This window comes from Mycteria americana, chromosome 7, assembly GCF_035582795.1.
Source record: "Mycteria americana isolate JAX WOST 10 ecotype Jacksonville Zoo and Gardens chromosome 7, USCA_MyAme_1.0, whole genome shotgun sequence".
NCBI classification, from domain to species: Eukaryota; Metazoa; Chordata; class Aves; order Ciconiiformes; family Ciconiidae; genus Mycteria; species Mycteria americana.
The window spans coordinates 64922665-64936411 of record NC_134371.1 but is presented as its reverse complement, the minus strand read 5'-3'; the positions used below and the strand labels follow the sequence as shown (position 1 = coordinate 64936411).

Here is a 13747-nt window from a genome sequence, read left to right as displayed (position 1 = left end):
ATTTTGGCCATTTCCTCCCAGCCACGTTACAACGCAGAGCCACCCCGGCGATGCTCCGCAGCAGGCTCAGCCCTCTGTCGCTGCCATTGCAAAACTTTCCGAGCTGAGTTTGGAAAGCATCGCTCACGCCGGCATTTATTTATTTCCAAGGAGATCTGCGGACAGTCAGATAAGTCAGCCCCGAGATGCTTTCAAGCCTGGCATCTGGAAGCAGCGAGGACTGCCAGTCCCTATTAAGTCGGTAGTGGTTTCTCTCCAAATACTCAGCAAGATTTGGGTTGTCCTTCCAGATATTTTTTTAGGAGATGCTGCTCCCGGGCATTTTTGGAAGCCAAGCCCGATGCTTTACCTTTTGCACAGGATCATGCCCTGCAGCGTCCTTCAGGGTCGGGGTCAGACCCGGGGGGCCGTGCCCAGCTGGGCAAGCGCTCGCCCCCTCCCCACATTTCCACCCCGCTCACTTCGGCAGGGGCTGCCCAAAGTCGCCAGGGCTTGACCCTGTTTCCGCAGGGCACCGTGCAGGCCGTGCTGCTTTGCCAGGTTTTTTCCATGTTTTTCTGAAAAGCCAGGGGTTACAGAGCAAGCGAGAAACAAAACGGCCTGCGGCAGCAGAGCGGGAGCGCCGGTGTCTGGGGGGCCAGTGGCAGGAGGTGCACCGGAGACCCCAAAACTCCTTTGCACCAATGCCTGCTGCCTGATTTTCTTTTTAACTTTGCAGCAGGCTTCAAAAGTGGCGTTTAGCTCCTGTGTGATGCTTCGGAGCAGAAAGCTGTCTCTGGTCTCTCTTTGCTGCCCTTCCCTGTCCCCGTATGGGAGTGCTCGGGCTATCACCAGCCTCTGCCCTTCTCCCTGCCTGATCTCCCTGGCTGCTCCACTTAGCCCTCTCCATGGAGGGGTTTTGATGCCCAATCCCTTAAGAATTATTTTATTCTATTTTTTTTCCTTGTCCCAAAAGTGGGACAAGGCTGGTAGCAGGCTCCATCTGACCAGCTGTTCAGTTGCCTTGTGCCTTAAAAAGTCAGGGGAAAAATTACACCAAGTGTTCGGTCATAAATTGAAGGGTGAAAAAGGCAACTTGAGACAAGGCAGTGTGACACGGTGCATATCGGAGGTGAGGAAATTATGATCTTCAGGGTCTTTTCCAACCTAAATGATTCTATGATTCTACCTTGTCTCGCAGCACTCTGCTCTCCATCACTCCGGCTCGCTGGCCACTGCTGGAGCCTGAACGAGAAACCTCGTAGAAAAAGGGAGGCAGAAGATCTGTCATGTTGGAGAGGCTGATAATACTCCAAAATAATTAAAACAACAAACCAAAAAATGAGGTTATAATAACCCAGAGGCATTTTATTTAATGCAAAATAAACCCCGCTGTCTCACCCGGCTCAGCGATTGATTGGGTTTTTGGAAGCCTGGTTAGAAACACGGCATCCACCATGCCAGTGCCTGCAGGAGGTGGGTTTGATGGATTTCATCAGGGAATCATCTCAATCGAAACAAACCAGTTGTTGTCCGGTTCCCGGGAAGCGAGGGCTGTGCGGCAGGAGGTTGCTGCTGGTACTTTGGGTACCGGGGCTTTGCCAGGAGCCTTTGCAGAGTTGGGGTATTTGTGGGGCTGAGCCCGTGCTGCAGAGGCTTGGCTGATCAGCCGTGTCCTGAGCGCATTCCCTATTGAACAATACTTCATATTTCAAGGATAAGTCACTTCCCGTCTTTCCTGGCGTTCCCTGGCTTCACTCTTAGACCCCGTTCTGAATTACAATGTTTTCAAGTTTGCCTCACCTGATGGAGAGGGGTGCCAGAAACCTTTAGTTAGTCTATTAAAAGATACCCCGATTCCCATGCGTCCCACGGGGCTTCGCCTGCGCCGTGGGGATGGATTTGCCCGGGTGTTTGGTGGCCAGTGGATGGGCGACCAAGGCTTCCCCATCACCCGGCACAGCAGCAGTGCCCTGCGGTATCCATCAGGGAGAAGCAGTTTTCCCGGTAGGAAAACGCAGATAGATGCCAAGCCCCTATCCTTGGGGGAAAAGTCCCAGGGAAAGGCACTTGCAACACAGTAAAATCTCCTGGGATTTAGTTCTAAACACCGAGACTTCATGGCTAAGTTTCTCGCAGCCTTCTTGTCACCAAGAATACCCAATTAACATCAGGCTTTTGTATAAAAAAATTTAGAAGGGGAAATTACACTTGGGTAATCCTCTTTGTCTTAATTTTCCTTGCTTTGTTACTCCTTGGCTGAGCGAGCCCGTAATATGTATTTATAGCCGGCTGAGGAAAGAGGAGGTATGTAACAGCCTATTCCACGCAGCCCTCTGGACCTGGCCCACACCTCGGTTTTGTTTCGCTGGACGTGGGGAGTCTTTGCAGAGAGCGATGGGGGCTTTCCGCTCCCCTCAAGCACGGGAGACCATAGTGCTGATCATTATTTTTTTTTTTTTTTACGGCACAAAGTTGCCTGAAACCACACAGAGGACGCAGAAAAACTAAATTAATATCAGAAAAGCTAAATTATTATCCCTCAGCAATGTTGGCTGCTTCTGGATAAAAGGGGAGTAAAACAGGGCAGCTCGGGTATTTAATGTGCGTTGGTGGATGAGGTTGAAGACTTCAGATCAGAATGGGTTTTAGTGTGGTCTACTCGTTTATATGAAAAATTAGAGATGTTGCTGGTTTTGTGTTGGTGGATGAGGTTGAAGACTTCAGATCAGAATGGGGTTTAGTGTGGTCTACTCGTTTATATGAAAAATTAGAGATGTTGGTGGATGAGGTTGAAGACTTCAGTTCAGAATGGGCTTTACTGTGTTCTACTCGTTTATATGAAAAATTAGAGACGTTGCTGGTTTTGTGTATCTGGGTGAGTGTGAAGCTTTGCACTGGGGTTTCTTGCTGAAGGCTGGAGAAGGTCCCAGTGCCCTGGTGCTGCTGAGCGATGACGTGCCCGTGCGAAGGAAACTCGGTGGTGGTTGTGGACCTGGAGTCAAGTTTAGCGGTGACCTAAGCAAGCGAATAAACTGGAATTACATCAGAGGCCAGGGCTGAGGCGTGAACTGCGTTGCTGAACTGATGGGGATATTCCCGACGGGGTGGGAGGATGCTGTAACCCCAGCAAAGGCAGGGAGGAGGCAAACGATGCATCCCTTTGGTGCTGGGAGCTCTTTGCCCTTCTCCTGTCCTTGTCCCCTGGCCATCTTGGTGCTAAAAGCTGAATTCTGCAGTTCCCCTTCCTCCAGCTGGCTTTGCCCAGCCAGGGCAGTGCGTTACGCCGGGGTGAGTTTGGGTTTGAGGGGTTTTGGCCCCATACCGCTTTTTGGGTACCGCTCTGTTTGCAGATGGGGCTGGAAATGGAGGTGACTTCAGGTCAGACAGTCAGAAACGAGAGCAACCATTTCCCAGAAGGAAACCTTAGCTGTGACTAAGGGACGTGGTTGATGGAGTTCAGCCTTGCAGCGGGGAGAGTGTGAACGGGACAGGATTTCTGGGTGGCAGAAAGCCCCAGGAAGCTGGAGCTGATGCTTTTAGCCCATGCTCCCTGCCAGCTTCTCCTCGACGGGTTTGCTCGGGGGTTGTGTGTGGCCGCGGGCTGTCCCCACCAACACTGTGGAAGTCCCCTGGCAGAAGAAGAGCGATGTGACGTCCTTCAAGCCATCTGCTTTGTGGTAACTCAGCCTCTGCCAGGAGACAGTGGATGGGAGCTCCAAATAACTCCTGCTCTGTGTGATCCTATTTCGTTCCATCCGCACTTGCTCCTATTGATGCTCCTCCTAAATTTGCTGCCCTGTGATGGTCTGTGGTGGAAATAACCCCGGTTGTGGTCTTACTCCTCCGTGCCCTCCCAGGAAGGGCTCCATCCAGCCCCACGTTCCCATCCAAATCTGGCAGTCCTTAGCAGGTGGCACTTCTGATTTGCTCCCAGGTTTCAAAAAAAACCTTCAAAAGCAGGTTTTCAGGTAAATTGCCAGGAACTTCCCATTTCTTAGTAATAGCACTAATTCCTGTTTTTGGGAAATTCTGATCCTTTCAGCCCCCAAGCCCGCCTTTTGCTTTTTGACCTTCTCTTACTAACTAGGGGTTTGGTTTTTTTCATACTGTGGGCAGAAGCAAAGTTTGGAGCAGCCCGAGGCTTGCCTCTAAAGTACTTAGGGGATCCTCAGCACCCTGGTGTTTGAGCACAGTTTTCAACATACTGCGTGCTCATAATATGCCTGTGGAATATGAAAAGTGCTGTTATCCTCTTTTTTTCCTTTTTTTTTTTTCCTTTATGAAGGGGGAACTAAGCAATTTTCCCGAGACGTTAGTAGAAGGAGCTCAGTCAAGATCCTCACGCTGATAGCGCGGCGTCTGAGGTGCACCTATTCGGGTGGATTTTACTCCTCCGTGATATGCAGGTGTGGGTGTGAGTTGGGTGCTGGGGACTCGGGTGGCACCCAGCGCATCCCGTGTGGTGCCACGCTGCCTTTGCACACCTTTTCCAGGGCTCAAGCGCGTAGATTAGGCACCCAGTTCGGAGCTGTGCTTTGGAAGGAGCGAGTCAGTATACAAACATTTATTTTTTTTAATCGCTTCAGCCCCAAAAATGTCTGCTTTATTGTGTGTTCAAACTCAGGGTTAGCTTCATATTCCTAATTTTTAATTGATACTTTGCTTCCTCACCTATAGATGACCTATTTAGTCCAAGCTTGTGGGGTGGAATGGTTTGAGGGGATGTCAAGGCTGTGCAAAAGGGACAAATGTCAGATTATCCAGCAGCAAATTTCTTTCTTAAGGAGTTTGACATGACAGAGCCTCAAGAGTAAACTAAGATGTTAGGTTTCAAGTCTTCCTGGTAGAACTAAGGGTAATAGTTTATGAGATATAATACTTGGAGCTAATTCTGCTCTGCAACAACATACTGGAACCTGAGTTTTGCACTGTCGCCTGGGCTGGGCTGAGACTCTTGGACATGAAAATAATCCTGAGCCTAAACCATAGCAATAAAGCATATTTTTATAACTTTTGTGTGCTTTAAAAATGCTACTCTCCACAAATGCTGTTTTTTCAAGGGACATTGTCTCTCCACTGAGAAGTTGTATTTAAAGATATCAGGGCCCCCAGCTCTCTCTATCACCACCTTCCCTGGATACTTCCCAGGAGTATCCTGCCTGCACAGTTTATTCTCAGTGGCAGATCATTGGGTGCACAAATACCAAGGCAATGAAAATGCAGCCAGCCTAAGCATTGCAAACTAAAAAAGCAGTTCCCTGCTAATGAACCGCGTAGATATTTGTTTGCAGGATGAAGTGCCTGCTGTTAAATCACTGCAAATGACCGTGCAGGATGGGGTTGTGCTATTTTACGGCTCCAGCTTTCCAGCTCAGCGGTGGCTGCATTTTACCTGGAGGGAAAGCACCTCCTCATTGGTGGGGGGGTTTTTTGTTTTTTGTTTTTTTTGGGGTTTTTTCTTAGATTTTTCTGGGCAGAACATGCATGGTACGGTGATTGTTGACTCATCTTTCTCCCAACCATAGAAATTACCATCACGAACTAGAGAACCAGCCCAGTGGTCCATTCGCTGGGCTACATCAGTGTGGGTTTGCTGTGGGGATCTGTAACTCGTCCCGTAGCATCGCGTGCACAAGTTTGCATGGTGTGGGGCGCGGGGTGTGCGCCGTGGTGACGTGGCTCCGTTCCCCCCGTGACTCGGGCTGGTTTGCAGATATATTGCCCAGAATCATAATGTGCATTAGCCAGCGCCGAGCTGTTTTGGTACTGCTCTCTTCCATGTTAATTGGCTTACAATTTGGATAATTTGGAGCATCTGCTCCATTCAAATGACATGATGTTTCATTTCCTCTAAAGAGCCCAGCATGTATTCTTTCCAAAAAGGGGTAAATACAATGTTTATGCAACAGCCAGACATACTAAATTGGCCAAAACGATGCTTCCCCCTTATCAGCTTTCTGATTAATTCTGCTTTTATAGGTAAACGGTGTCATTAAATTATTTGTGGTTTCGGGGAACCCAGCAAGAGCTTCACTCCCTTTTATATCAAGGCAGCGTGAACTGCTCTGGGTGTGTAAAAGGCATCGTAAATGGGTGTTAAACCCCTTTCCAGCTCTCTGATGTTGCAGAGTCCTACGAAGCACGCTGGGTCTGACTTCCAGTGCCGCATTTAGGTACAGGCAGAAAATACCCACTGTGGCTGAGCCCACGGGCAGCGGGTCCGAGCTGCAGGAGCCGAGCAGCATTTTCCAGGCTCTTTTACACTCTTCGAGCCATCGGATGCCTCTCTCCTCTGCAAGCCCGAAGGTTGCTGCGGCGTCCCTCCCTTCCCGCAGCCTTCCTCCCGGTGCTGCGCCCGGCCCCGCTCATCTGCGGGCAGCGGGTTGCCGTTTTCCTGTCTTCTCTTCCCGCCCAGCTTCCCGGTTCCCACAGGAACCAGCCGTGCCCGCTGGCCGAAACGGAAACAGGCCCAAGATAGTCACGGGGGGGGGGGGACGGGACACGGACAATGTCCATTTGACGTCACGTCAGCTTCGTCTTTTCGGGTCAAGCCAGGACCTTGCTTTTTCCCTCGCCGGGTAAGAGCGACTTCCCATGCCGCGCGGCAGGGCGGCCGCTCACCTACACCCCTGCAAACACCGGGGCTCGGGCTGGGAAACGCGACGGCGACGTTGGAGGATTGCATTTTGCATCCGCGTCGTCAGCGGTCGCGGCGGTGTCTGGTCACGCTTGGGGCTGGCTCTGGAGGTGGGGCATGCTGCGTTGATTCCTGGTTTTCCTCTGAGAGATGCTGTGGGTCCCGCGTGACCCAAATTTGGGACCTTGCTTCTGTTACGCACTAAATAGCGGTGAGGAGGAATTTCCAGGTTGTTGTGTGTGATCTTGATGGACTTGGAGGCTGAAGCAGACCTGAGGCATGAGCCGGCATGCGGGTGGTCCCAAGCTCCTGACCCTGGCCCACCGAGGGAGGGCCGTACCCATCTGCCTCTGCCCGCGTCCCCTCCATAGGTTAAAATCCCTCCAGCTCTGCTCCCCTCTGCATGATGGAGGCCACAAACGTTTGCAAAGAGCATCCTTCTTCTTTGACAACTCCCCCCTCCTCGAGCCACGGGGCTGCGGGTGCCCCACAGCCAGCCCCACAGAGCAGGCACTGCCACGCGTGCACGTTTTGGGCGCAGCTTCTCCTTTGCTGCCCTCAAATTAACGCAACCTTTTTGTTTCCCTCTCTTCCCCGCAGTTTTATCTGCAGGCCAGATTCACGTGGAAGGGAGCCCGCCTGCTCCGTCCCCTCCTACAGTTCACCCTCATCATGATGGCGTTTTACACTGGCCTGTCCCGTGTGTCGGACCACAAGCATCACCCCACCGACGTGCTGGCGGGCTTTGCACAGGGAGCCCTGGTGGCTTACTGCGTGGTGAGTACGGCAAACCGTGCGAGGAACGGCGGCGGGGCTGCTGGTGGGGGTCCCGGGGCAATGGCGGGCGCCTCCGCAGCCCGCGCTGCCGTGAGCTCGGGTAACCCCCCCGTTACAGCTGGGGACGTGGCAGGAGGCAGCGTGCTCTGGGGGCTCGGTCTGGTGTCATCCCCACGTGTCACACCACGTCTAAACCACGTTTGCGGGTGTGCGCGGCTCAAGAGCGGAGCACCCTACCGGCCCAGCGATGGGTGCTCTGATGGGCACCCCCCAAAGGAGGGTGCGCCCGCCGGCTCCTTCCCCTCCCCGTGAGCAAACGCCGCTGCTGTGCTGGAGGGGTGAAGCAATTCCTCTTCTCCCCCACCAACCCAACTGCATATTCAGAAAAAAAAAATGCAACATTTAGGGTTCTTCCCCATCAACCTTGAGCTCTTGGGCAAAGGGCCCCTTCGCCCAGGCAGCTCGGGGCGCTGAAAAGGCGTTCAGACGAGGGAGTATTTCCCTCTCGGCCAGCAGCATTCGCCTCTCCAGCTGCTCTGGGTAATGAGCGCTGGCTCGTTTGCAAGGCTTTCCACCAGGACCCAAGCGGGGAGGCCGGGGTGGTTGGGATTGTGGCTCTTCCCTGCACAATCCGGCCAAAAGCCGTCCCCTGGGAGCGGGAGCCGGTGTCTGCCCAGCGAGGGGAGGCAGGGTGCCTCGTTCGGTGGTGGGTTTTTAACGTAGCGAAAGGGCTCGTGAGAAAACGGCGAACAAAAGCTGTGCCCGCTTGTCTTGGGCCGCCGGGCTCGTTCTCATACAGTTTGCTTTCCAGAGAGTGACCTGATTGTGCAGCCCTGTGACTCGAAGTGACACATGTAGATGCTTAAAGCAGGCAGGGTGGGGGGCACCGGGTCGGGTGGCTGCCTCGCATAGAAACAAAGGGGCTGGGGGTTGTGGTTGTTCCTGTGTCTGTACAAACTCCCGAAAGCAAGATTTTAAGATTTGTTTGGTGGTGTTTTGTTTTTTTGGTTTTGTTTTTTTTTTTAAACTGATCTAAAAGTAAAGCAGCCCTGGAGGCAAGGAATTAAGTTCCCTAATGTTATATTTTGCAAGGAGAGAAAATACGTTATTTACGTACTTTCCACTCGTTGATCGTATTCCAAAGCCAAGACAAAAATGTCATTGTCGGGAAGTTTTGATGAAGTATTATTAACTCTCTGAGCAGTAGCTGTTGGGTTTTGCCGTTGCCTGATGCCAACGTCCCATGTGGGGCTGGCAAATTCAGAGGGGGGAAACCAGAGAAGTGCGTGTGTGCGCACAGATGCGTGCTGCTGCTCTAACACCTGCTCGCAGCAACGGCGTTACGGGTCCCGTGTCCTTCATTCCAATACCGTCGGGGTGTTTCTCCAAATCCTGGTAATCTTTTTCCTACCCCAGCGGTCGCAGCTGCAGCACCAGCTGTAGCACCGCGATGGCAATGCTGGTAGCCCTGGGGAGAAAAGGCCCTGGGCCACGTGGGGAGCACTGAAACAGCTTGTCTCGGTCCAGGTGCCTGAATTTGTATCGCGTGGGGTTGTTGGGACACCGAGTGCACATCGCCAGGCGGTTTTACAAGGAGGTATTTACCTCTCCGTGTGCCTTTCGGCTCAAGAGGTGGGATAACAGCAATATACAGGGGGAGTAGGGGCCAGGCGATCCATCCCTGGATCCCAGCAGCGGTTTCAGAAAGACAATAGCTCTCCGGATGCTCGGGACGGGCGTCCGGATGCTTCCTGGCCGGGATGAGCGGCAGGGCTGGCCGTCCCCTCCCAGCCCTCCGGCAGCTGGAAGCTGTGCTGGGAAGGGGAGGCCGCGGCGGTGCTGGGCTGGTTTTCCTGTGTCGAGGTAAACCGACATAGGAAGCAGCTGCCTGGAGTTTCACAGGCGGGCTCGGGTTTGCCTGCGAGCCCAGGGCAACCTGCGCTGCTCTTCCCAGCCGGCTCGCGGAGGGGACAGTTGGCTCTGCACCCTTGGCAGGCATGGCTTGATGGCTGGGGACATCCCAGGCAGCAGCTGAGCTCAGACAAGGGTTTTGTCCCGTTTCATCAGCTTGCGAAGAACCAGCGATATGTTCTTGTTCTCCCAAACCCGGCTTTGCTGGCGTGAGCCATTGCCCAGGAAGGGCCGGCAGAATTTCCTCCCTTTTGGGAGGTGGCAGCAAGGGACAAGGGCAAGAGTCACCCTGAGACTCCCTGGAGTTTGCATTAAATGTAGAGTTTAGCAGCTTTTTGCTAAAATTACTGGTATAGCAGAGCAGTTACTGGTATATCCTGGGGGTCCTTGCCCAGCTCTGGGATCCAGCTCTCGTGCACGGGATGCTCTGAAGCAGAGGGAGGGACCTGGAGACTCATCACCCCCAACCCGCCATGGGTGCTCCCAGACACCCTCAGCAAAGCCTGCAAGAGTCCACTCTGATGATAGTCAAGGGCTGTTAAAATACCATCGTTACCAGGCTGTAATTTTCAGTAGAAACCAATTGTGGGTTTCTTCTCCGAGGGCTGCCAGAGCTTAAATCCAGGTTGCGCTGCAGCAGACACGTTTGTCCTTCAGTGCCTGAAATAACAAGCAGAAGACATTAGTGTCAAGCGCTTCCAGCTGATGAAACATTCAGACTCGGATCCAGAGTGAAATACGATGAGGATTTCTTAAATGGAAATAGCTTTTATGCGCGTTGTAGGCAGCCTGCTATGTGCCGTGTAGTTTATGTCTCATCTGATGGAGAGAGAAAAGGGGAGACGTCGGAAGGACGTGCTCCTTGCGTTGCTCTGGTTAGCTTAGGTGAGTTGTTTTAACCTCTCTGTACGTGATTAAAGATTTCTTCAATATAATGAGAAGGAATAGGAATTGTTAAGTGGCAATATAAGATATTGGCTTACTTTGTATAATACGTGCTCGGTCTTCTGCCGTCAAGTTTTCTTTATGGGTGGAGAGCACCTTCTACAGGAAATGGAGCTAATCCAAGTGAAAAACTTTGCACGTTTATTAGTCGTTTTTTGTGTTAAACGGTTCAAGCATTAGGAGGATTTAACACACTGTTTTAACCCCCAAAGATCACGTTTCATGATTCCTAGAAGTGTTTATATAACCTCCAGCCATGTTAACGTGAAATACAGTTTAAAGAGAAATGAAACCTCTTACCCCCAGTCTCTGAATTAAACCCTGAAAAGCAGCGAGCAGCACGGTAAAAGCTAAAATACCCAGGATGACACTCCACCATAACTCATTCCTGTCCGAAATAAGGACCAGGCTCCATGTAATCCCCATATGCTTCTTGCACTCAGCAATCTCCTCCCATAAATTGATTTGTCATGGCTATCTTGGGGCAGGAATTGGACATCTTTTTGATTGAATCCAGCTCTCTGAGGTGGGCAAGTGAGCGAGATGGCATCAGAAATGTGCCGAGCCAGCTGAATGGGGGTTTTTATTAATGACCCAAAAGAAAACCATTGCCAGAGCAATGGTTCAATGTGCTTTTACACTGCGATGCTGCAGCAAGAGGCCAGACTCCAGCGTGCGATCCTCGGTGGGTTCAGCTGGATCCTGTTCTTTAACCGAAGGCACAAATGCTGCCACTTGGATGCCCCGTAAACAACTTTATCAGCTCTGTTATAAAACTAGGCAGCCAGACACCAACGCATACACCAAAAAAGGAGCTGGTTTATATGTCAGCTCCTTCCCTGCTTTTCCACAAAGCAATAAAAGCCAAGCAACAACAGCTCAGCTTCCTGCATCCTCGGTCATAGTTGTAGGAGTAAATTGCCACTTGCAGCAGGTTCACTGTTCAGCTCGGTTCCTTATCTGCCTGTGCTGATAGAGCCTTGCAAAAGTTGTTTCCAAGGACGACTAGACCTGCTGCACAGGGCTCTGGGTAGCTAGAAAATGTGGAGATGCAGCGGGGAAAACCTTTGCTCCCTCCCTGTGTTACCCAGCCTGGACGTGCTAATCTAATATTATTCCTTTGAGCGCCTTGGACTTACTTTTTTTTCCCCCCTGATTTATCTTGTTGCTTAAATGTTGCATCCGAGTACTGCGGGAGAACGCTCAAACGTGCTGCGAATTCCCACAGCCGTGTGCTGCTCCTCCCGGGGCTTCAGCTCGGCAAACCCACAGCTCGGTCTGAATTACCGGTGCTGAATCGTCGGGTGTCCCAGACGAGCCGGCAAACTTGGGCGGGCAGAGGCAGTCGGTGGCAAGACCGAAGTTTGGGGCTTTGGTGCCAGCTAACAAAATGACGAGTCCTGGCCACTTGGTGCCCCGTCCAGAGGATCCACGCTGTCGGACTCTTTTCCCTTCTGGCGCAGGGCTGAGTTTTGGCAATGGAGAAAGTGCCCCGGTCCCAGAGGACCGATAAGCTTTGTGCAGCGGCTGCCAAGGGAGGATGTGGAAGTTTCCTCCCAGCACTTTGTTTCTTATTGTGTTGCTACCTCCCAAAATTGCCAAGCGCTGGCTTTTTCACATCCGGGAGAGGGGTTACCTCACGGGATATTTAGGAAGAAGTAGTTGGGAATAGCTCCTCCTCTCCTTAAGCTTTGGCTTCAGGACCAGACCCTGGCTCTGTACCGGTGCCTTGGTGGGGCACGAGGAGAGCATCGCTCACCGTTGACTCATTGCTGATAACATTTAATACAGCTTTGATTTGAAAGCTTTTAATTGCCTACCTGATGTCTGGCTGAATGAATTGTTTCACGCCGACTCCATCCCTAAAACCACTCACCGTGAGTCAGGCCAGCCCTTTTGGAGACCTTTGTTATTTTATTGGACTGTGGGCCGTGTATCTGTTTCCTGGCTTTTCAACCCGTTGAGCAGAGCTTTGGGTGTCGCGCTCGGTGGCTACGCAGCGAGAAATGAAATTGTTCTGTGATGTTTTTACGCCGTGTTTTGTGAGGTCTGAGTCTTTTTCCATATCGTACAGAAAGGTGGTAGCAGGCGCTTGGGGTTTCACAGCTATCGGTGTTACGGGCAGGCGTTCAATAGCACAAAAAGTGCTATTTTTGCAGCTTAAAGATACGTATATATTCTGTAAACCAAATTTTTGAACAGAGCGTCACCCAGTGTGGCTAAGTTTGCCTTTTCCACTTATTCTTACAGGTGTTTTACGTCTCAGATCTCTTCAAGCCCAAGACAAAGACTTGCCTGCCTCCACCGCCCATCCGGAAGGAGATCCTTTCACCTGTGGACATCATTGAGCGGAATAACCATCACAACATGGTGTAGACCTTTGAGAAATCGGATGGGCGTTGTATTTTATTTTAATTTTTTTTTTTTTTTTTTTTTTTTTTTTTGCAACAAATGACTGCTGACAGCAACTACCTGCTGCTCTCAAATCTCATCAGACAGTAGAATGTAGGGAGAGACTTTCTTGCCCGACCAGTAAAGTCTTACTCTGTGGTCTTTTCAACTTGCGACATTTGGATGAAAGGGGTGGTGGTCAACTAAGTCAAAAGTGACAGTGAGAAAGAAAAAAAAACAAAATACAAAAGCCGAACAAACAAAGAGAGGTGCCGGAGTTCTGGATGTGCAATTGGTTTGAGTGTTCATGTTGTAGTGAACGCCAAATTGTTCATAGCCTAATGAACACTAAGGGATTTTCGGAAAGCTGGCCATCTTAGTGTTTTTTACTATGAAGATTTCCAATGCCTGCGAGAAAAAAAACCGACTCACGATTAAATTGTATAGCACTATATACGAGAAACAGCACTGAGTCAAGATCTGGGATTGGTTTGTCAGAGTTGCTTTTTTTCTCTTTTTGATACTAGTTTATTTTTGCCTCCTCTATTCCGTACTGTGACTTAGTTTAGAAGAAGCTTGCCCAGTCAAAGATCTCCGAAGGGTCTCTGATCACACTACACGCCTTTAACGAGCAGTCCTGAGGCGCGCAGTGAGGCCGAATAACTCCATCCTCCGTGCAGAGAAGCCACGTTTCTTCCTCTCCGCTCGCTCCCTGGCGAGGGTTCGTCCTGCCTGAGCCCCCAGGCGTGTGCAGCACCCACAAATGGCCCTTCACGAAAAGAGCATCCTCCGCTTCCCAGCCATCCCCCCCCCCCCCCCCCCAAAAAAAATGGCAGCAGATTTTCTGCGCGCCCATGGGAGCCGACGGTTTGCAAGCGGGTAGCGGCGGCTCTGCCGAAGACGCGTTCGCACTACGACCTCGGGGCTGAGTCCCGGGGAAACTTTTTTATTCTGCAGTTTCGGGACGGGCTGCTGGGCGGCACGTCCCAGCCTGGCTGTCAGTCGGTTTGTGCATCCCCCCCCGCCTCCCTTGGGCACCCCAGTGCACGCCACGGCAGGTACCAGGTCCTGTGCTCCGCTCGGCGACACCGGTGGTAAATCAGT

General features: G+C 51.5%; 1 protein-coding gene across 1 annotated transcript in view; it reads left to right on the top strand.

The window, feature by feature from the left end:
• Nucleotides 1–13460, top strand: part of PLPP3 (phospholipid phosphatase 3) — a 46091-nt gene extending 32631 nt beyond the window's left edge. The window contains exons 5-6 of the mRNA XM_075508835.1: nucleotides 7220–7396; nucleotides 12503–13460. Coding sequence (XP_075364950.1) covers nucleotides 7220–7396; nucleotides 12503–12628 — 303 coding nt within the window. The 3' untranslated portion in view covers nucleotides 12629–13460. The remainder of the gene's footprint in view (nucleotides 1–7219; nucleotides 7397–12502) is intronic.
• The last annotated feature ends 287 nt before the right edge of the window (nucleotides 13461–13747 follow it).